The sequence below is a fragment of the Prinia subflava genome, chromosome 3, assembly GCF_021018805.1.
Source record: "Prinia subflava isolate CZ2003 ecotype Zambia chromosome 3, Cam_Psub_1.2, whole genome shotgun sequence".
NCBI classification, from domain to species: domain Eukaryota; kingdom Metazoa; phylum Chordata; class Aves; order Passeriformes; family Cisticolidae; genus Prinia; species Prinia subflava.
Window position 1 is genome coordinate 31,462,753 of NC_086249.1, and position 22,562 is coordinate 31,485,314.

The window sequence follows — 22,562 nt, forward strand, 5'->3', positions numbered from 1 at the left end:
TTTTCTTATGGAATGCCAGAAGTGTTTTCTATGTTTTCTTCTATGCCTGAAGCCCTGTCATACCATTGTTCACTCTTCCACTAATTTCTTCCTGTTGCCAACTCAAAAAAAAATAGAGGAAATGGAGAAATTTGTTAGCAGTTTCATACTTAACTCTGTAAGATGAGGTTTTTGGAACTTCTTGAAATTATGGCTTTAAATTCTAAAAAACTGCAAAAACTCAAAGGGACTATACTGGTAGTGGTCACTCTGCTTTATTTGGAGTGGGCACTGATGAAAGGATTCATACAAAAATCAGGATTCCATTTATATTTATTAATTATTATATTTATATTTAAACTTGCTTCCTACCAAACCTCCTGTGTGGGATCAGTTTTATTAGTCTGCACTTGCTAATGAGTCAAGGTGTGTGTGAGTGATCTGTTGAGTAGAAGAATAGGCAGTCATGTCACCTTTAAAGTTCTCTAATACTAGACTGTTCTTGTTGCACCATCTAAATGTATTTTTTGTGTTTTCATATCACCTCATTACAGTATATCCTTCATTACAGCAATGTCATGAACAGCCAGCCACAGGTGGATGAAACTCCTCAGAGAACTGCTTCTGGGTTCTGGTTCTCTAAATGCTTCTTGAGACCTCGTACTGTAGAGGCATCTGTAGCCTGTCTTCTCTAATGATGCTGCTACTGAGGTCCTAATCTGTACATCTGATCAGATCACAGCTGACCTAGTGAATCTGGAAAATGTATAGAAAGAATAAAAATTTCTTTGTTCAACTTTTTCTTCCTGACAGGTCTGCCTTTCTCTTTGAATAAAATCAATGAAGTTCAGAGGAATTATCTGCTCTCCTGATGATAGAGCTGTGGTTGGTGGCAGAGTAATTGCTTCTCTTGCTAAATTTTAGATGTTCTTTTAAGGAATACTAAAAATTAAATCTTCCTATGTTCAGTGCTCTTAGTTCTGGGAAGGCTAAGACTGTTTTAGAGAGGGATTGCCAAGGTCTTTCGTTTGTAAAGAGATTACATAACACCAGCATTCTTGAAGCTTGCCTCTAATGAAATCTCTTGTATAGATGGATTAAAAACATCTGATAAATGTTCCTTGACTTTTAACTGGATCTCTGAGCTTTCCATGTCACAAAATCACTAAGTTAGAAGGGACTGGTGGAGGTCATCTAGCCCAACATCCTCATCCTTCTTGACATTTTTCCCCATGTAGCCTGGATACAGTACCATATATTGATATCCACGGTCAGGTTTTTTAGGTGCTGGATAACTGTAGTTGTCCCTGCCAGGTTTATATCTCTGCCATGATACTGAAGTATCCTGTGGTGACCCTAACACTCCCAAGTGTTACGTATGGAAGCCTTAGCACATTTTGGAAAGAGTAAATAATTGCTCAGTTTCTTTTTTTATAGCAAGCACTGTAAGAGACTCTTCTTGTTTGAATAAGGAAGGATGTATTTTACTGAAATTCTAAAAATGTCAAAGGTATCTATAGCAAAATTACAACTTTCAGACTTACTGTGTATCAGTGAGAACTGTTGATACATCCAGGAAATTTTAAAAACACCAAGCATCTGTTCAGTTACTTGTGCTCATCATCAGTTATTTGTGAAACCTTAAAGATGCCTATCTGTCTTGGTAAAGAGATTGAATGACTTGACTTTCACTCCATCCCCACTAGCTCTCTTTTCATTTTCCTGCAGTTAGCATCTGATTGTCAACAATTTCTAATATAGAGCAGATGTCAATCAAGTTGTGTATATGTCACAAAATTGAAGAGATGTTAAGTAACAGATTTCTTCCTTTACAGTGTGCTGTGGAAAGAAATAGAGGCAAATAATGTCGAGGTACTGATGGCATTATTCTTGGATGTTGTGCAGACCATTTTCTTGTGCTGAGAACTGAAGATTTCTTATTTATCTGCTGCTAATACTAGACTATTTGCTAGTAAGATCAGCATACTACCCATTTATGAGACAAGTTCTTCTGTATATGCTAGCTCATTCTGTATCTGCTACTTGTTTCTAGCTTGTTTCTAAGCTTTACAGATCAACAAAATAATTGTATTGCTTGCTCATGTCTGTAGATCTTTATGGATAAATACCTTGTTTAGAAGTCTGTATAGTAAATCAGAGCTGCATTCACTGGCTGTGCTGGGTGTCGTGATTGAAGCAGTGAATGGTGCATTTCCCACTCAGTCCTCATAAATTGCCCAACTCCTCATTGCTGGGTTCATTTATCTTCCCTGTTTCTTTTGTATATGTGCTGTCACTGTGTGGCCCTCACAAGAGTGCAAACACTTAATCTAAAGAAGCAACTGGTGCTCTAAGTCTGCCCATAAGTGTTATGGTCTTCTCTTTCCCCAAAAACTTCTCTCCCATCCCAGGAAAGCCTGTGGATCATTTGTAAGTCCACATGGTTGGATTGTTGGGGGCAGAAATGTCACAACTGGTGCTTTTAAAGTAAATTTGCAAAACCAGTTATCAGGACATGTCAAGTGAAGTTGAGTAGCATATCACAGTTTTAACACAGAAAGAATATAAGTGAGTTGCACAAGTCATCTACCTTTCCTCAAAAGCCAGTGAAGGTAGAAATGCTCTCAGAAGGGTAGTTTTATAAAGCTGGACATAGTGTGAATGACCTGTAACTTCATATCAAACTTAATCTGTATGGAATTGTTAAAAAAAAAAAAAAAAAGATCAGCCAGATAAATTACACAGTGCTGGCCTTATTTTTAAATTTATTTAAGGAGATGACAGATGATTTTGGTCTCTATGTAATAACCAAAATTTAGCTTTTGTGCTAATAATAGGAATACTAAGCTTTTCCTTTCCCAGAGGTACTTAAAACAAGTTTGACATACTTAAAAAATAGGATGAGATCAATTCATAAAAATCTAAGCCAGGATTTTGTCATTGTTTTATTTTTGCTTCCAGACTTTAAATGGTTCTAATAAAGCATATATTTTAAAGCATGAATTGAAATCCTAGAGTTCACAATGCTCTGTTTGGAGCTGGAAGAGACTTGGACACTCCCATACATTTTTTTAAGTGTAGAAAATATACAACTTTTTATTGCAAAATCGGTTTGTAAGGAAGGAGAAATGAAAAGACTTCTTCAAACAACACAACTTCAGCTTCCATTTTACACACCTTTTAGGAAAAATTATCTTAACATATTCTTTACACCTTTAGGAAACTTTGCTTATCTTGCAGAATGATTAGAAATTGCTATCTCAATAGCTTGTCTTTTTTGGTAATTCCTTTCTCTTTCAGACTCCCAGAATGACATAAATGTATTGCTTAGATGAGTAATAACATTCTTTTGAGGGGAAAGCACTTCTGACTGCTGAAAAAGCAGCAGTAATGCTACTTATAAATAGTTAAAAATAGTTTCACTTCTGCATTTTTTAGCAATGTTGTTGAAACAAAGATAAAAGTAGTACTAGTTTTAAAAATACTAGTTTTACTGCATAGTACATGCCAAAGAATAGGCAAAATACAGTTCTCTCTCCTGGTTTAATATATCTCTTTAGTGGGCCTTTAGAAAAATGAGATTCTTTTTTGTTTTAGCTGGCTAGTATCTTGAGCTACATTTATTTTTACCATACTGTTTAAGTTCATGTATTGATGAAACTTCAACTTCTCCTGCACTCTGAGGATTTAGAAAAGTATAAAAGTAATTTCCCTGTTTTTCCAAATTTCTTGTTCCTTTGTACTGACTCTTTTCTTAAGGTAACAGAAGAAAAATTGTGGGGTTTTTTTCTTTCCTAGTGTGTCAGTAGCTCTTGAAAAGGGGACGTGTATGGATTTCTTATGTTCCTCTCAACTGCTGAATCAGGAGGCAGTCCTGATTGGAAAGGCCACACAAAGGAGATAAAATGTCATTTTAGCTTACATACGGAAATGACTAGATTTTGCTTTGTTACCACTCTTTGTGGCACTGGCGTGTGATTAAGCTGCTTCTGCAGTCTGATGGCACTTACGGCTTACGGCTCCTCCTCTTCATCCAAATCAGGGACTGCAGCCCAAGGAAATAAAGATGTAATGTACAGATCAAACCAAGAGGGAAAGGGAAAAGTACAGAGCACATGAGTGAGCAGTTCTTGAGCCATCTCTGGGATAGCTGCTCTAAGACCTTCTGCCTTCTTCAGAAAACTGTTGGGAAGCATTCCAGGAAAGAACACTTTTTTCTTTCTTTTTTTTTCAAATGGACAAGTCTACCTGTATGTCAGGTAACTTGTGACTGATACAAGGCTGCAAATCTAGCTGTGAAGTAAGATGTCATTATGTCATTATACTTTACACTTGGTTTTATTACATAAGTAAATCATATGGATAAGCCTTTAGAAATCATTAAAAGATGCTTAACATCCTGTGATCTGAAAATGGGATGGAGTATTATTACTGTTTGTTAGAGCAGTGGCCATATAAGTGGTGATGAGCAGAGGGGTGGGTTTACTTGAAGAAGTAATTGGGTGTGATGAACACAAAAACCAATGGTATGCTTGTACACATCTGCAGAGATCTAATCAACTGTATGAGAAAGTTTTCTAGTGCAAGATGTAGAACTTAAAGGAGTATATACAATAGTAATCCATAGGAATGGGAATGAAGCATATGCAGGTTAGAAAAGAAAAGAAAACCAGGTGGTAGGGAAACTTCAATACACAGTCTGCTGGAAATAAAAATAAAATAACCTTGGGATTTCTTAAAAAGAAATAACTTTGAAGAAGAATAGGGGCGAAGATAGTTTTATATACTAAAGAACTGCAGTATAATAGTCCTTAAGATTGTCATTGAAAATGGATGAAGACCTCTCGTTTTACAAGTGAGAAATAATGAGTATTGTCAAGACTGACAGGATTGGTTTTGCCTGAGATTATCTTCCCAGACACAGCCTGGAAGTCACATACTACCAGTAATGGTGACAGGATAGTCAATAGATTTACCAGTCTCTGTAGTAATAAAGCTCAGTCTTGGTGAGACACTGATGATGTTGGAATAGAGTTGCTTGAAGAAAATTATTTTCACATGTGTAACTCATGGATTACTTGTTTAAAAGGGGAGAGGCGTCACTGGAAATGACATAAAATAGTACTTATTTCCATCCACCTTTAATATAATTCATTTTATGTTAACACTTACTTTCATTAATTAGTAATTCAAAGCTTAATGGATGGTTTGATTCAAGCTGGTGAACATTCAGATCTGTAAAAAACTATATGCAGTTTAGGTTTGTAACTTCAGAAGGGCAGTGTTTCGGTCTTACTAAGAAATTATTCAGAATTTGAAGAGCTTTGAAATTTGCCTAGGGAAGTAATCACTGATTTGTTCAGTCAGAAATTCCAAATGCATGCCTCAATCAGAAAAATGGAATGGAAACTTTTAGGGAAAGACTTAAAAGTTTGCTGACTGAAACAAGAAGAGTACAAAGGAAGCCAGGAACTAAATCAGAATTTAAAAGAAATGGGGATAAAATGCTATTTAGCAGAGCTAAACAGGTTATATTAGGGGTCAGATAGTATTAACAATTCTTGGTTTCGTTTAAGTATAGGCTTAGCAGAAAGGTACTGATGTGAACTAGAAAATGTTTGTGTAAACATACAGATATTTATATCCATAAATACATTTACAGTGCAGTCCCTGTAATGCTGGCCATGGCTGCTGGAACTTGTATTTTCACTGAAGCCAGTACAAATTCTTGCTTTGTCCTCAGAAACTTTAGTTTAATTACATTTAACTCTTGTAATTGGAAACAGTAAAAGCATCAATTATCTATAATGTCACGTGTTTATGTATCCAAAAAGTGCCTAACATGATCAAATGCCTAACATGATCTCTGTTTCTCCCTCTCCTGCTGTTCTAGGAATTGGCTCTCCGTAGCCAGCTTCCAACAATGGAGCAAGACGGTGGAACTCAAAACCCCGTGTCATCTCCTGGAATGTCTCAGGAACTGAGAACAATGACTACAAATAGTTCTGATCCCTTTCTTAACAGGTTTGTAGGAGCAGCTACTAGAGGAAAGAAATTTGATTTAAAATTCTGTTTGGTACGTGTAATAGTTTATTTTGAACATCTGTCCGTGCCAAGAGCCACAGCTGTAAATGAATCTTTCCTTAAATGGCAAGTCTAGTAAAAGTTGAAGATTAAAAGCTGTCTCCTGTGGGAGGAAGTAGTCTGTTCAGACTTGTAGGAAGGTTTTTATTCAAAGTCATAACATGTTTGCCTCTGCATAATCTGTTGACTAACAGTCATTTCAAATTACTGACTCAAAGAATTTGTGAATCGCTCACTGTGAGATCAAATTAACTGTGAGGCACATTTAGGATTACAGCTTGAGGTTCATTTTAAGGTTTCTCCATTCATCCCTCCCCTCCACTTCAGGTATTTAGCAGTATTTTTACTCTGCTAATGTTAGGTCTACAAATAGTGGCATGTTTCATTTTAAATGCTGTATTATTTTGAAGTGGGTATTTTCATTTGATATTTAGAATCTTACAGTATAGACTAGTCTTTCATAAAACTTCTTCCTAAATCCCTCTGACTTGAAGTGTTCCTTTTGTTGGAAATACTGTTCAAATTTCAGCTTGCAAATGCCTCCTATCAAACATTACAACTTTAGAGACACTGCTGCAGCTTGAGATAAGTGGTATCTGTATTTTGGGTAATCCCTTTGGGAAGATTTATCTCTTACACAGACAATTATGATTAGAAAACTTGATGGTTTTTGGAGGGATTATCCTACATGGAATTCATCCTGTAGGGTGTTCTTACGTGAGCCTCAACTGTGCCGGCTTTGTTGTAACAAAAGATTTTGACGAGGCAGTTTAAAGGTGCTCTCTTATGGGAAGCCTCTGTAGGTAGACAATGGTATTGATGTGGTATGGTAACATTCTAGCTTGAACTTCTTGAAGGCTGTCGGCATCATACATCATACAGGTCCTCACATCTTCAAAACCTCTTCTGGTTCTGACCTGAAGGAAATGCATCCTTAGGTTTCAAATGGCCACAGTAGTGGACTGATGCAGTTTATCCATTGTGAGTCCACACACACAAAATACAAAGTGATGGATCTTTGCCATTAACTAGAAAAGAGGAAAAAGCTAGAAAAAAAAAGCGGGGGGGGAAAAAGCTAGGAAAAAAGCTAGTTCTGTAATTTGGTTGGTTGCAGGTTGATATTTACTCCAAAGTGCAAAAAGATGCTGCTTATATGCTAGTTGCATATATATTTAACTGGATTTTTTTTAAATGTAGCCCTTACCCCATGCAAAATAATGGAAATCTCTATTTGACTTAAGTTCAGATTATTTTAATTTGCATTTTGGTCTGAACATTTTCCTTCTAGGCTGGTGTATGTGTGGCACCACACTTAGTTCTGTCATATGGGTGTGGGAAAGGGATTTTTAAGAAAGGATATTTGTGACTATGCATTGCTGTCTCAGAAAGTAGTCCAGTAGTTTTGATCTAAAGATCTTGTTGATATTCCTTATGTTCAAGTTCAGACTTGGAGAAATGCTCCTTTTTATATTTATTGCGTGTATATAACGTTCCCGGTGAGACACTACTAAATTTACGTCCCAGAGTTATATATTCAGGGTTTAGGTTGTTTAATATTTTCTGCTGCCTATCTAATAAAAGCATTAAAAAATCTCAGAAAATCTCTACGTTGGAGCAATTTGAGATAATGCTCAGTAGTGACCTAAAATGCATAATCAAATCTGCCTGCTGTCTTCAGTACTTACTGTCATTATGGTATATTTGATATTTTTTTTATGGGATATTCATCAGTGCAGACTTCATTAGACTATTTCACCTTTTGATTTGCCACACTTGTTTATATATTTTTGTCGGTTAGATTTATATTGGTTGTGATGGTCGTTCACTGTTTAACTCCTAAATTGGTATTTCTTCTTTTGTATACACATATTTTAACAATGATTAGTTGAAGAATCCACTCTATTTTGGGTAATGCTGTTTAGTTACATGTGGTGATTTTGGGTGGTGTGAATACTAAATGAACAAATCCTTGTTGAAGAAAGAGGAAATGTGTATTGAGGAGTGATTTGAAGAGAAATGCTGGACATTCCAAGTGTGAGAGCAACAGCCAAAAAGCTTTCTCCACTGGAGTGATTTACTTCAGCATAGTCTCAGTTCTGTTTTTAGTATTTTGTCCCACAAAGTAAACCAGCATTTTTGTTCACAGAAGTTCTAAATCGTTTAATTACTAGGATTTACATCTAATTACCAGGATTGTATCAAATGTGTGCTGATTCTGTTTTTAAATCAGAGAAATTTTTATAAAAAAAGAGAAATATTTATAATTTATCTATAAAGAAATGTTAGGTTCCTTTCTTGTACGGCAAAGATGTCCTCCTGGAATCAAATATATACATATATATATGTTTATATATATATATTTATATACATGGCTGAAGGCATTCTACTGGCATCCAATGTTGAATAGCTGTTTATAATTTTTTTGGTTCTTTGTACTTGACAAAAAAGCATATACTATATACTTCACAAGTACATCATGAGGAGAATCAGTATGTCTTCAAATGATAATTTGAACAGTAACTCAAGTTCATGTTCATTTAGGATGCAGGATGGAAAATCAGTAAAGATTCTCAGTGAATGCTACCATAACCTGAAGAAATACAGATTTTGAAAATATTTTGTCAAGACTGAATATTTGAAGATGCAGGGGATAGGGAGATAATGGTGGCCTTCAACAGCTGCTTATGCAGGCCACAGCTCCTGCCAGCAAAGCTGCTCCAGCATGGGCTTCTCTTTCTGTGGGGCCACATGTCCTATCAGCCTGCTCCAGCACAGGCTTCCTGTGGGGTCACAGCCTCCTTCAGGCATCCCCCTGCTCTGGCATGGATCCTCCAGGGGCTGCAGGTGGATCTCTGCTCCCCCTTGAATCTGCAGTGGCACAGCTGCCTCACCATGGGCTATACCGTGGGCTGTGGGGGAATCTCAGCCCTGGCACCTGGAGCACCTCCAGCCCCTCCTTCTTCACTGGGGGTTTGCAGGGCTGATGCTTTGACGTATTATTATTTCTCTCTCTCATCTGCTATTCCTCATTTTTCCCCTCTTCTTAAATGTGTTGTGACAAAGGTACCACTATTGTCACTGATGGGCTCAGCTTTGGGCAGCTGGACCACTTTGGAGACAGCTGGAAGCAGCTGGGTGACACGGGATCAGCTGCTCCTGCTGTGTCACACTGTGACCCCTGCAGAGCCCTGCTACCAAAACCGTGCTATATAAACTCCACACACGGGCCTTCTTCCCCTCCACATGCCACATTCTCCATGGGCCTCTCTCGGTCTTGCTTGCTGCGCTGGCAGGAGATGGCAGTAGGAAAGTGAAGGCATGTAAGGCCCCGTGCCATCAGTTTGGTTAACTGTTCTGTCAGCAAGATCATTCTGAGCAGGGTTTGTTTATAGGATGGCTTCTGTACCAGTATTTGATTTATATTTGGGTGCTCTCTTGCCTTGATATGTGTGACTGAACAAGTAGTAATGCAGCAGTGGGAAGCAATTGAGGAATTGCTAAAGGAGTTCCAACTATTTATAACAGCAGTGACCTAAAAATACACTTCAGTGGTTGATTAAACATGGGAACATTAGTTATAAGTTCTTTTTTTATCCTTATGGAAGCATAAAAGGGTGCACCATAATTATTATTATTTTTATGATCATTATGGGTTATCTGATATGCTTCGAAAGGTTTTAGCTGTGGGTGGGTGTGTGTGAAAAGATTAAAATTATGCACAACACAAGTAAGCAGTTTCTTAAAAGCTGCTTAGGTATGTTCTCATCAAGTTGAGTTGAATCCAAATAATATAGTTTTAATTGGAAAAGGTCTGCATAAAATAAAACCTAGGAGCCTCATGCAAATGCTTCAGTTTTTTATTACAGTGGGGGATTTCTCATGGTAGCAATGTTTTCAAAGCCATGAATTAGTTCAAAACAAGCATGTGTTTTATTTGCTTCAGTGCTGTACCCTCATTTTTTATCACCTTTTCTTCTGTTGCAGTGGAACATATCACTCCAGAGATGAAAGCACAGATAGTGGACTTAGCATGAGCAGTTACAGTGTACCCAGAACCCCAGATGACTTCCTGAACAGTGTTGATGAGATGGATACAGGTCTGATTTTGTGTACATTTTTAATGCACGTTTTCCAAATACACTTGTATCTATTTGCAATGAAAACAAGCAATTCTGAAAAGCTGTGATACTTTTTGCATTGGTTTTTCTACCTTTTCTTATTTCCCCTACTTCTCTGATAGAGACATTATGGTTAGATTTGTGAAAAAATATATTTGTAATCAACTGTATTGGGAGGACGGGGAAATTGCTTGTAAGTAGTATCACTCCTATTTTTATAAAGAATTTGAGTGTGTTTGCTTTTTGAAGTAATGTTGTTCAGAGCTAAGAATAGTACCTCATACATTGTTGTTAACACTACTCCAAAACTATATTTGACTCAGTATTGTCTTTTTCCTTAAAGTGTAAAAATCAAATTATGCTAAGTGACATCAAAGATCTGTAAGATTTGGGTCAGTAGGTGAAAGTTGGAAACAAAGGCACGTTCTTTGTGCATCTGTATGCAGTCAAGTTACCTTTGGGGTTTGTGGTGGATTTCTGTGAGTCACACTGTTTGTATGATGCAAGAGGTACTTGATTAACCTTAAACCAGTTGTCCTGATAAATTGTAGGTTTGGTGCTTCCGGTATACTTAATATCCATCTTTGTGTTATGCCTAGGTGACAGTATCGGCCAAAGTAACATACCATCCCATCAGAACCGTTTCCCAGACTACCTTGAAGCCATTCCAGGGACAAATGTGGACCTTGGGACACTGGAAGGAGATGGAATGAATATAGAAGGAGAAGAACTAATGCCAAGTCTGCAAGAGGCTTTGAGCTCTGACATCCTTAATGACATGGAATCTGTCTTGGCAGCCACCAAGCTAGATAAAGAGAGTTTTCTTACTTGGTTATAGGGGCCTCAGGGAGACTGAATTCTAAATCTGTGAAGGATCTAAGGAGATTAGGACATCTGAAGTTCAGAACAAGCCAGTGTGGTGCACTTTGGCTTGCGTTCAGAAAAAGTAAATGAACAAATACTCAACAAGATTCTTTGGGTTTGCTCTTCCTTGTCCATCGCTGCTGTTATATATAGCTGACTTTTTTCCACAGTTGACTCTGAAGAACAGACATCTTCTTGATCTTTTTCTATTGCTGTTGCAACTACTGTTCAAGGGGGGTGGGGAGGGATGATGAGCCTATTCGGATGACGAATGCCATTCCTTTTGTCCTAGTGTGCGCTTGCATATCATTTTATCTAAGTACTCAGATTTGAGAGTTAATTTCTGCATGTCACTGCTTGTAGTTTGCTCAGCTAGTTGTCTCCTGCTGCCTGTGGCAAGTGGTAAAACATGACGTACTGGGGTGACAAGCCAAAAATGATGTATCTGGTCAAAAGAAGTCAATACTGATTTGGAGATACAACGTAAAGGAGGGCTGAAGACTGTTTGGCATTAAGTGTTCCTACTAGTAGCTCTTGCATTAGCCACAAAGTGCTCTTGTTCGTATTTTATGTTATACTAAATCATGAATCATTTTACATAGAAACATATATGAACTTTGATTGTTGCCACATACTCTAGTCTAACTTCCATTTGTCAAAAATACTTTGATTATTTTTGTTAGTTCGTTTAACTGTAGCTGTAGGATGGGAAGTAATTATAGGTGTTCTGGGTTTTTTTTTTATAGTGAAATCTAAGGGGTTTTTTCTGATTTCACACAGTCTTATTTAAATCTGAATTGCCTGCATTTTTTATACTTAAACCATGCCTATTGTAGTCTGATAAGCTAGTGAGTACATAAACCAGTATGTTTTGCCTGTAACTTTTTTAATTTTTTTAAAGGCTAGCTTGGAATGTAATCATTAGATTTCATGACCAGTGGCTTATTTTTCATGTGTATTTGTGAGACTTTGAATTAGAATCTGATTACAGCAATGTAAAAGTTAACAGTCCTTTGTCATGTGTACAAATTTTAAACACATTTTAAAGTAGCAGAACCATTTTAAAATTACATCTAATCTCTCTTCTGGTTTTCGGTTTTGGTCTCTTAAGTGAGTTCAGATTTTAAAATCCTTAATGGGGAAAAAAAATTATAAAAAGTTTCTCTTAACACGCACAAAAATTCTGAACTATTAATATCACTGTGCATTGCAATCAAAAGGCTAGAACACCAAAAAACTTCTCATAAAAACTTCTAACTGTAATAGTTATCAAGTTCTGTTTGGTGAAAAATAAGCCCTGGACACTATAAGTAGAAGAATGTAAAGATATGTGTTAGATGGTGACATGAGCAGGTAATGAAGTGTATATTAGTAGTAGAGCTTAGCATGGGGTAGAGATGAATATGAATCATTTCTATTTTAACAGGAAAAGATGTATCACTAAGTTGTCTGCAGGAGTTGACACAAGTTTCCAAAGAGTATTTTTAACTGAACAAAATGAGCATGAATCAAATTTTCAATATAAGCTATGATTTTTTGTGGGGCTTTTGGGTTTTTTTCTGATGAAAAGTAGTGTCACCAGTTAACACCTCTATAATTAAGGGCCTGTCACCATTCTCATCTTTGAGCCTTTATTTTCAAGGGTGTATAACTTGACTATAAAGATACTGTAAGCATGAAACTTACTTGTGGAAAAAAACTCTCAGCAGGAACTTCTCCTGAGGAGAGATTTTTTGGGTTTTACTGTTTTGCATTTTTTAAAGACACTGATAATTTTTTAAGCTAGGAACAAATCAGCAAAACAAACTAAAACCCCCATCATATTACTATTGCCATTTGGATTTCTTTTGTGTTTCAGGAATAATTTTGGTTTAGGATGATGTAAAGAATGAAAACTCTTAACCAAATCCCATTTTAAAAACTGAAGCAGCAGAGGCAGAGATTTGAAATTTGCCATTATATAGGTACATTTACTGCTTTACATATTAGTGTTTGCAAAACACAAAATTTTGTGGCTTGTTATGGGATACAGGCAGATTTTAAAATACCAATTTTTAAAACACATTCACAATGATGTATATTCTGCTACACCAATAATTCAGCAATTAATAGGCCACTTATATTGTGCAATGACACAGTAGCTCCTAAAGCAGTGTATTGTGTCCATGATAGGGATTTTAGTAGCATTTTTGCAATTTCATTATGAATTCCTCTCTCTCCTTCCCTTCAGGAAAAGAAAAAGACACTAAGTTTTCATAACTTGAATTATCTGACATAAAACCACAACAGCAAGGAAATTCAGAGTTGATTCTTTTTCACTTGTCTTCCACAGTTGTATCCAGGTATCATAGCACATAGAGAATCACAGAATAAGCTGAGTTGGAAGGGGACCCATCAGCATCATCAAGTGGCCTCTTGGCCCTGTGTAGGACATCTCAAACTTAACACCAAGTGCCTGAGAGCATTGTCCAAATGCTTCTTGAACTCTGTCAGGCTGGTGCTGGGACCACTTCCCTGGGGAGCCTGGTCCAGTGCTCAAACAGCCTCTGGGTGAAGAACCTTTTGCAGCCTAAACCTCCCTTAACACAGCTTCAGGCCATTCCCTCGGGTCCTGTCACTGGTCTTGAGAGTGAAGAGATCAGTGCCTGCCCCTTCTCTTCCCCTCATGAGGTTGTTGTAGATTGCAGTGAGGTCTTTCCTCGACTCCTCCAGGCTAAACAGACCAAGTGGCAACAGCCATGAGGAGTGGCTTCCCCTCAAGGGCCTTCATCACCTTCATTGCCCTCCTTTGGACACTCTCCCCAGTTCAGTGTCTTTCCTATCTTGTGGCACCCAGAGCTGCCCCCAGCACTGGAGGTGAGGCTGCCCCAGCTCAGAGCAGAGGGGACAATCCCCTCCCTTGCCCGGCTGGCCATGCTGGGCCTGATGCCCCCAGGACAGGGTTGGCCCTCCTGGCTGCCAGGGCACTGCTGCCTCATGTTCAGCCTGCCACTGACCAGGAGCCCCAGGTCCCTTTGTGCAGCGCTGCTCTGCAGCACCTCATTCCCCAGTCCATGCACACAACCAGATATGATGCACTGAGTGCAAACTCCTGATGTGCTGTACCTTGTGACAACAAAAATGAGTACAGAACAAATTATCTTTCCTTGCTTTTGTGTGTTTGTCACAGCTTTAATATTTGAATGTTTTATTCTCATTGTAGAAACACTAAACGGCTTATACTGTATTTGGGTAGCACTGCTTAGGGTAGATACTGACAAACTGGGAATCCTTGAACTGCTCTAACATGAATTATGTTTTGTGATACTTATTTTAATTAAGACATTTCCGTTTTATCACTTACTAGGAAACATACCATAGAGATGCTGTACTGTTGGCAATCAATTTTAATTTGGATCTTTTTTTTAATTCTGCAAATGCATTGTTTGATGAAGTGGTTAAAATTGTTTGAAATGCAAAAGTGTTTTGGGTAGTATTTTATACTGATGTATATATTGAAACAGAAATCATTGTAATAATTGTAATAGCTGTTAGTTTGAAATACACTATATGCAGACAGATGGGGCTATACAGAACTGTACTGTTAACACCCGGGCAGGGCTACTGCTTGGGAGCAGGTTGCAGTGTCAGTGAACCATATGGATCAAATATTGTACCATTCAGTGTTGGCGCTCACCAATGCAAAAGGAGAAGAGACAATTTCAACGTGATTAACACTACATGATAAATTAGTACTACAGTGACCTTTTCACTTACAAGCATGTTTTTATACAAATTAGCAGGTGTGCCTGTATAAAATAATTTGTGTTCTGTATCATGGAAAAAGTACTCTCCACATTTAGAATCACAGAATCATGTTGTATGTTAGAGAATTATGTCCAAAATTATATATATTACTTAACAATGTTATTTTTAGATACGAGCATGACTGTAAGCTAGGTACTTAAGTACATTCTGTTACATTATTTTTCTTTATGTAATACTTTTTCAGTTGTTTTATTTGGTATAAATATATACTTTGTGCTTAAACATCCTTGTTTGTTTTTAACATTCAGTAGTATGTAAAGATGTGATTCCCTTCAGTAAGATAGATGCATTGAATTGTTGGAATGCCTGTTGTAGTGCGTCTGTTCTTGTCCCCCTTGTCATTGCTTTTGTAGTCATAAACTCCCGTTCTGCAAATATGGTGTGCAAGCTCACATGAGAGACAAATGAGTTCCACTGGCTTCAGTAAAGGCTTAACATTAAAGTTACACCTCTGTGTGCTTGCAGTAATGAAGAGACAGTGACTCTGGTGAACATCATGCAGCTTGTGTAAAACAATACTGTAATTGCAAATGGCACTATAGTGAGACCTGGTATCTACTAGAAGAAAGCATCCATTTTTGCAGATAATGCTTGCCATGTTCAGATGGCAGATACATTTTTGGCTGACTCTTAAGTTTATGCATTAATTTGTGGCAGACTATCAATAAAGACACACTATTTTCATTTCCAAGTTTTGATTTATGAATTGTGAAATATGTAATGATATGCCTTGAAAGTGCCTGAAGATTTTAGTTTAAAGTATCTTGACAAGTTTCATTAATTTTGACCTTCTGTATAACAGTCTGAAAGATGGGGGTTTTTTAAGTGTAGTGCAATGTGGAAAGTCCAAAGTCATATACTGTTTGCATTTTAGCAGTTCCAGAGCTGTTACTATTCAGCACCAAATGCCCCAACCCTGTGGAATTCGGCACATTTGTGTGTTTTCCTAGTTAAGGGTACAGCCCTTGATGGATTTGTCAGTTTGTCTTGTACTTCTGAGTTCATGGCCAGCTTTAGTCACCCAGATCCTTTAAACTTAAACGTAACATCACACCTTCCACCTGGGAGTAGGCGGCCGGTGCCAGGGAATGATAAGGCACCAATTTTGTTTGCTGATATCACTCTCGTTTATAAGGTGGTGACATATTGCAGTAGTTGAAGTATGAGTGACCTTCTGAGGCAGCCCTAAATAGACTGTATTACTGCAAAACAGGATATTTGGTCCAGGTATTACAGGCTCACTTGGCAATTCTCTTTGAAATATTTTCAACACTTAGTTAAAAATAAAAAGTATTTGTTTCAGTAAGCCAGAAATAATATGCTTCCAAGGAAGCAAGTGCAGGTTATCAGCCAAAGAAAGCATTTTTCATCTTGGATCATCAGCAGAATAATTATTTGAGATTAGGCTCCTGTTTTGGAGGTTCATTCAGAGATAAACCAAGGCCACTGATCTTATTTACAGTATCAGCATCCAGAGTTTATATGTTCCTTCTGAAGAGTAAAGGTGTGCTTTTTGACCTTGTCACCACTTCTTATTGCTAACAGGAGTTATCTGCACCCTCTAAACTTAGGTGCCATCAAAATAGGAAGATGTCAGTACAAGATGAGAGATCTTGATTGATGTGAAATGGTGAATCCAGCTCTTAACTGAAGAATCAAATTGTCTTTAGAACAGAGGGTAGAGCTTTTTACCAACTATATCCAGTACTGAATGCCTCTTAAAGAAAACAGCCAATGTGTTTTTCTCTAGGCACTGAGGGAGCATGTTGAGTGAGAAACAAAAGTACTGGCACATCTGACAAAGCTGTTTAATGGATTTTGTGCAAAACTCACGGTTTTTACTTTTCCAGATATATTCCTCTGTCTTTAATGCAGAGGTCATAGCCGTGAATGCTATAGATCGAGGCTGTCACAGACTGTTTTTATTTTCTCTATGTGGAAATGCAGTTGGTCACTCTGATGATAGCGTTTTCTATATTAAATTGGCTTGGTTTAGAACATGAGAGGCAAAGAAGTTTTGTGGGATTTTCCTGTCTATTAGCTGGGAGGGGGCTATTTAGTTTTGTTTTGTTTTTTGAGGGGAGGGGTCAGGAGCAGCCCAAGAAGCTTTTTATTCAATGTCCTGTAACAACAAACTAGAGCTCTATAAAAATGGTACATTCAATCTCACCTGAAATGCTCTTTCTCCTCCTCCCATACATGTCAATTCTGAGCTGCTCTAGTGTGTTTTAAATTATTTATTGTCTTTACCATCTGTGAGTTTTGCTTTCCTAACACGTGAAGACTGTGGACTGTAATTCTAAGTGTTGTTTGTCCCCAGAGGAGAGCTGAGTTCCTCCACTCTTAAATCCAGCTGCCATCATGTTTGAGGTCTATAATGTAACACAGGATTACAGTCTGACTCCAAACGTGCTGCTGCCCAACTTCTGGTACAGGATGGTTATGGGCAAGCATGATTTTTTTGAATGATTGTGGATTCCTCTTCTTGTTGGAGGCTGGGAAAGTTTGGCTGTGTCCTTGCTTTGATTTCTGCAGCCAGCTGTCCTAGCAGGGGCAGGGAGTGCCATGGTGCCTGTTGGAGGAATCCTGCCTAGCCCTTAACCTGATGTTAGCTATGGTTTGGTTTTTTTAAGCTGACAGAGTAATTCAGTCGTTCTCTCATAGTTTCATTTTTAGGCGTGCTCCACTGACAAGGGGCCCTTTTCAGACTTTGCCAAAGGATGTAATTCTTTCATACCCATCATCCGCTGTTGAAGTGTGACCCAGAGGCCTCTGAGAGGTTCAGCTGCAACCCTGGACTGTCAAAGTCCACAGTCGAAACGAGGTAACCGGTTGTATTTGTGTGTGACAAAATCCCAAACCCACAGTGCTTAGGCCTAAGCCTAAGTGTGGCTTAGGTGGCGATACCTCACAGCAAGTGGCAGTAACTGAGGTGCCTCCTGCTTAGGCCAGCGCGGTTCAGCCTGAAAGTGGTTATCAGTGCCTGTGTAGTCCAAGAAGTTGCTGGCAAAAGCAAAGCCTGTGGGGTGGCCTGACTCTTGCCATACGGGAGAGATTCAGGCTGTGGTTGAGAAACGTGTCAGTGCTACAGAAGGTGACAGCTGCTGGGCTGATTAAAGCTCCCCTGTCAATGCAGGCTGTACCTGCCACCCCCTTCATCCCTGCCCACAGCTTCTGCAAGCAACTGCTCTAAAGCCCTGGAGTTTAGATTTGTATTTGCCAGTGTGTAAAACCGTGACTTCCTTTATTCTTCAAATGTTTGTTTTTCACTTGAGTCTCCTTTTAAAGGTTTTTGTTCCTCTGAACAGCCTTTCACGATCTGGTAATCTTTCTGTGGATATAGATTTTTCTAATTCATGTGAATGTGATAAGCACGAATAGATCACTGAGAAATAGAAATTTCTCTTTGCAGCTTAGTGGCAAGAATGCTAGAAAATCTGTCACCCAGACAGTAGTATCAGCATCCAAGTTCCTCTTATCCATGTACTAGCCATGGTTTGGAAAACAAGCCGGTTTTACATGAGAATCCATGACTGCAGTTCAGGTTGAAGCTCTTCACAAAGGCTCAGGTTCTTCACAAATGTCATCTCTGCTGGTGAAGTTTGCTATTGCAATATGTGGATTGTGCTTTATCATCACCTTGAAAAGAAAGTAATGGACCCTGGTGAGGTTCAGGAAAATAGGAAGGAAGCAGACGTGTTCTGCTGCAGCATGAGGACCGTGTTTCTTAGCTCCTCTTGGAAATGTCTTACTTTGAAGACATCTGGTGGTCATGACACTTCACATCTGCTTGCATTTTATTTTCAATGTCACTAACATCTAGCAGATGACCACATCATTGAAGTGATTGCACTGGCAACTTCTGAAACAGGATAACAATGTTTTTTAAAATGTAGTCAGGTACAACCTGCCTGGGTACACGTTGCCCTGGATAAAGACAGTTCCCACCTTGTAATGGCACATGTGACCTCCTGCTGAGCCTTTGAGCGAGGCATTTTGCCATTTCCCAGGAAAGCTGTGTGCATGGTTTTACTGGTGTCCTGGGAGCACTGAATGTTAACGCTTGCAAAATGCTTTGAGGGTTAAGCATTAAGCACTTCCTTATTAATTCATTCTCAAGCTGTGCTATTTCGGGGCTTCTACTCAGTGATATCACCACATATGAATATAATCTTTGCAATGTAGCATAAGGTATGCATCTGATTCTACAACTTAAAACTCACAAATGCATTGCAGGAAGGTCATATATTGGTGCATACTGGATGATGATTTTCACTGGCATGTGAACACTCAGTAAGAAGGGTGAACTGACTCAAGTTGGCCCTGCTGTGCTGCTCACCAGTTAGCTTCAATTCCCTTCTATTTGGTAGAGTGCACAGTTACCACTGACAGATTAACCTGCACCAGTTCTTCCTTCCCTCAAAATTTTAGTGCCTAAGTCCTTAAGGTTCAGTTATTTTTTAGATTGAGCTTTCTTGTTGAGCTGCTTCTGGGAAGCCAGGTGACTCTTTAGGTGTAGAAGTACATTGAATGATCATGAATGTGAGGAGGGAGAAATCTTGCATCATGATACATATATACAGGCATAGAGTATGGTTGCCTGCATTTGTGTGTGTGTCTATATATAAGTATTCTATATATAAACACTAATTTCCTGCCTAAAGACAACTCAGTTTCTCATAAGCATTATATTTGTTCTAGGCTTCACAAGGAAAAAAAAACAGTTAAAGTGTCATCCCAGTTACAAAGTCTGCATGGTTCTTGCATATTTTTAAATATTTAGGGGTTTAGGTGTGACATAGAATCATTTCAATCAGAAAACCAGAACGAATAATGAGAGAATACGAACACACGTGTTATTCTGTTGTGCTGCCTCTCAAGAAACCAGTCTTGAATAGTCAGCTTTTGCAGGTTTAAAGGCACCTTGCACACAAAAAACCTAAAACCGAAGAGCTGGGGTAAGAGAAGTAGGGTTTCCAATCTCTGCCATCTGTGAGGGAGTATATTTTGCTTTTAAGCTGAGACCAAAGGGAAGCTGGCTGCAGGTCAGATTTGTGTAGACTGACTTTTACCTTAACATTTAATGCATCATCCATGCTTTGCACCTTAGTGTGTGTGCATTCCGTTGCTGAACATCACAAGGAGAGACGTGTGTGTGTGGCTATGGAGACATGAACAAGTACATTATAGAGCAAAGAGTTTACTCCTAGCAAGGATTAACCCCAAATGGGTTCCTAATACCATGGAGTGCCATGTTCCACTGATACATAGCACATACTGTGGTACTTGCTTGAGCTATTCTCTTGAAATAGAGATTAGGATGGCTTTTTGGATTACTTTGCTATCCCCAAGATCCCATGACAGATGCTGGGGTTGCTTTTGGTTTTAAAGATTTAAGATGCCTCCGTGGGTGGGCCTAGACTGTTTTAAAATGTATTAACATGGATTTACTCTGCACTTGAGTGTAACTACTTCTGTGCTCTGACTTTGTTGCCAGGTATGTCTTTGTTAGAGCAGCAGCACTGGAAGGTAAGATGACAAGTAGATGTCCAGGCATCTGAAGCAGATTCAGGATGCTTTTGAAGCCAGAAGTCTGGAAGCATGGTGTTAGGAAAGGCAGATCCTGCTTGATCAAGCTGATCTCCTTTTATGACTGGGTGACCTGCCTGTGGATGAGGGAAAGGCTGTAGATGTTGTGTGCCTGGACTCCAGCAAAGCCTTTGAATCATGTCCCACAACATTCTTCTGGAGCAGCTGGCTGCTCATGGCTTGGACAGGGGCGCTGCTTGCTGCCTGCTGAAGAACTGACTGGATGGCCAAGCCCAGAGAGGGTTGGTGGCTGCAGTTATGTCCAGCTGGGGGCCAGTCACAAGTGGGATTCCCCAGGGCTCTGCGCTGGGGCCAGGCCTGTTTGATGTCTTTATTGGTGATTGGGATGAGGGGATGGAGTGCCCCCTCAGCACCCCAGGGAGGCAGTGGAGGCACTATCCATGGAGGTGTTCCAGAAACAACTGGACATGGCACTCGGTGCCATGGTCTAGCTGACGAGGGGGTGCTTGGTCAAAGGTTGGGCTCAATGATCTTGGAGGTCTTTTCCAGCCATAATGGTTCTATGATTGTGTGCCCTGAGATCTTGAATCAGCCCTTTGGACTCCATGCTGTGCTTGCACTGGACCGAGCCTGCTACTGAAACAAACAGCAGATTTTTATATCCCATAATATTCAAACTCTGCTTCTAGAACTGACTCCAGTGGCTACTAGCTTAGGCGCTTTTTTTTTGCTTTTTTTTTTTTCCCATTGTGTCATCTGTAAAAATGGATGTTATACTTTCTGTGTTATCCAAATACTCAGATCTCAGATGAGATGTTTACATTTTATGCATTTATATGAACTAATACTTTGCACATATTTGTGAACTTCAGAAATACACACAAAATTCGGAGGGGCTTCGAGTGTGCCATAAGATGAGATCAGACAATGAAGCGTTTGGAGAAAAAATGGAGACAAACCAATTGAGACAGATACACACAAATGTACTAAGTAGTAACCTATAGGAATCATAAATTAGGACCTATGAGCTCTGTAGATAAAATTGCATTTGTGACTCAGGAGATCAACACAAAATTGACTTATCTGTTATTTAACTGGGAAATAAATGTATATGCTCTCATGGCATGCACAAATGCAAATAGAACAGACACAAGGGAATCCTGTGCTAGTTCATGTCAGTGAGCAGCTGGAGTGCTGGTGAGACTTTTGGGTACAGCATTTGATGAAAGACAGGCACTGAACATGCTCCACAGGCAAGCAGTGATGATGAAGAAAGTGTGAGAGAGGAAGATTAAAGTAGCTGGGCTGTTTGTCTACAGAAAAGCTGACTAAATGGGGAAAGATGATCTTCAAGTAAAAGGCAAATGCCACTATGAATCTATTATCTGTGGAGTAAAGGGTGAGAAGTTACACTGGAGTAAACTTTTTAAACTGGCTGTTTGGTTGTGGTGCCTGAGGAGGCTGTAGTAGCTCTGTTGTGGCAGCATTCAAAGAACAAGTTTGATGAGCATCTCTCAGAAACTGGATGGAGCTGACCTGGCCTCGGGGTGGCTGAAAGATCCAGCTGACCTCTGAGGTCCACTCCTGAGCACCAGGTCAAAGAACTGGGCCCAGTGCTGGAGCTCAAGGACTAGTTAGAAAATGCAGGTTCCTAGAGTTTCAGAGCTATGGACCCCTCCTTATACCCTAGTAACCCCTGTTGCTCCTGCAATTTGTTGTTATCTAAGGAAAACACCTCAGAAAGGTGCAGTTCTGACCCTGCAAATTTTTCTGGTAATTCCTTACAATGGACAATCGTACTGTTGGAGTAATAATGCAAAAAATTAAATCCAAAAACAACTAACAAAAACTAGCTAGTTGTCCAGCTTTGAATACTTCCCTGTTTAAGATGTCGTTTGCTACCTACTCTTTTCTCCTATTGAAAATATCTGCATGCTTTAAATAAGGTCAACTGCTTTAATAAACTGGACAAAATATTTTCCACTGTGGTAAGGGGCACTTTATTGCTATCCGTCTTCTAACTAAATATACTGCATGTGTGCAATTTGTCTGTGAATTAACCCAGCAAGTCGAGTTTGAGTGTGGCCAAGATACAATAGATTGAGCACAGCTCCCACTTAGTAGGAGAAAAACCTCCTGCAGAGAAGTAAAATCATCCTG

General features: G+C 39.0%; 1 protein-coding gene across 8 annotated transcripts in view; it reads left to right on the top strand.

The window, feature by feature from the left end:
* Positions 1-15,074, top strand: part of YAP1 (Yes1 associated transcriptional regulator) — an 87,690-nt gene extending 72,616 nt beyond the window's left edge. For all 8 annotated transcript variants that reach the window (XM_063394553.1, XM_063394548.1, XM_063394555.1 and 5 more), the window contains 3 exons: positions 5,873-6,003; positions 10,048-10,160; positions 10,781-15,074. In XM_063394553.1, the coding sequence (XP_063250623.1) occupies positions 5,873-6,003; positions 10,048-10,160; positions 10,781-11,019 (483 nt within the window). In that variant the 3' untranslated portion in view covers positions 11,020-15,074. The remainder of the gene's footprint in view (positions 1-5,872; positions 6,004-10,047; positions 10,161-10,780) is intronic.
* The last annotated feature ends 7,488 nt before the right edge of the window (positions 15,075-22,562 follow it).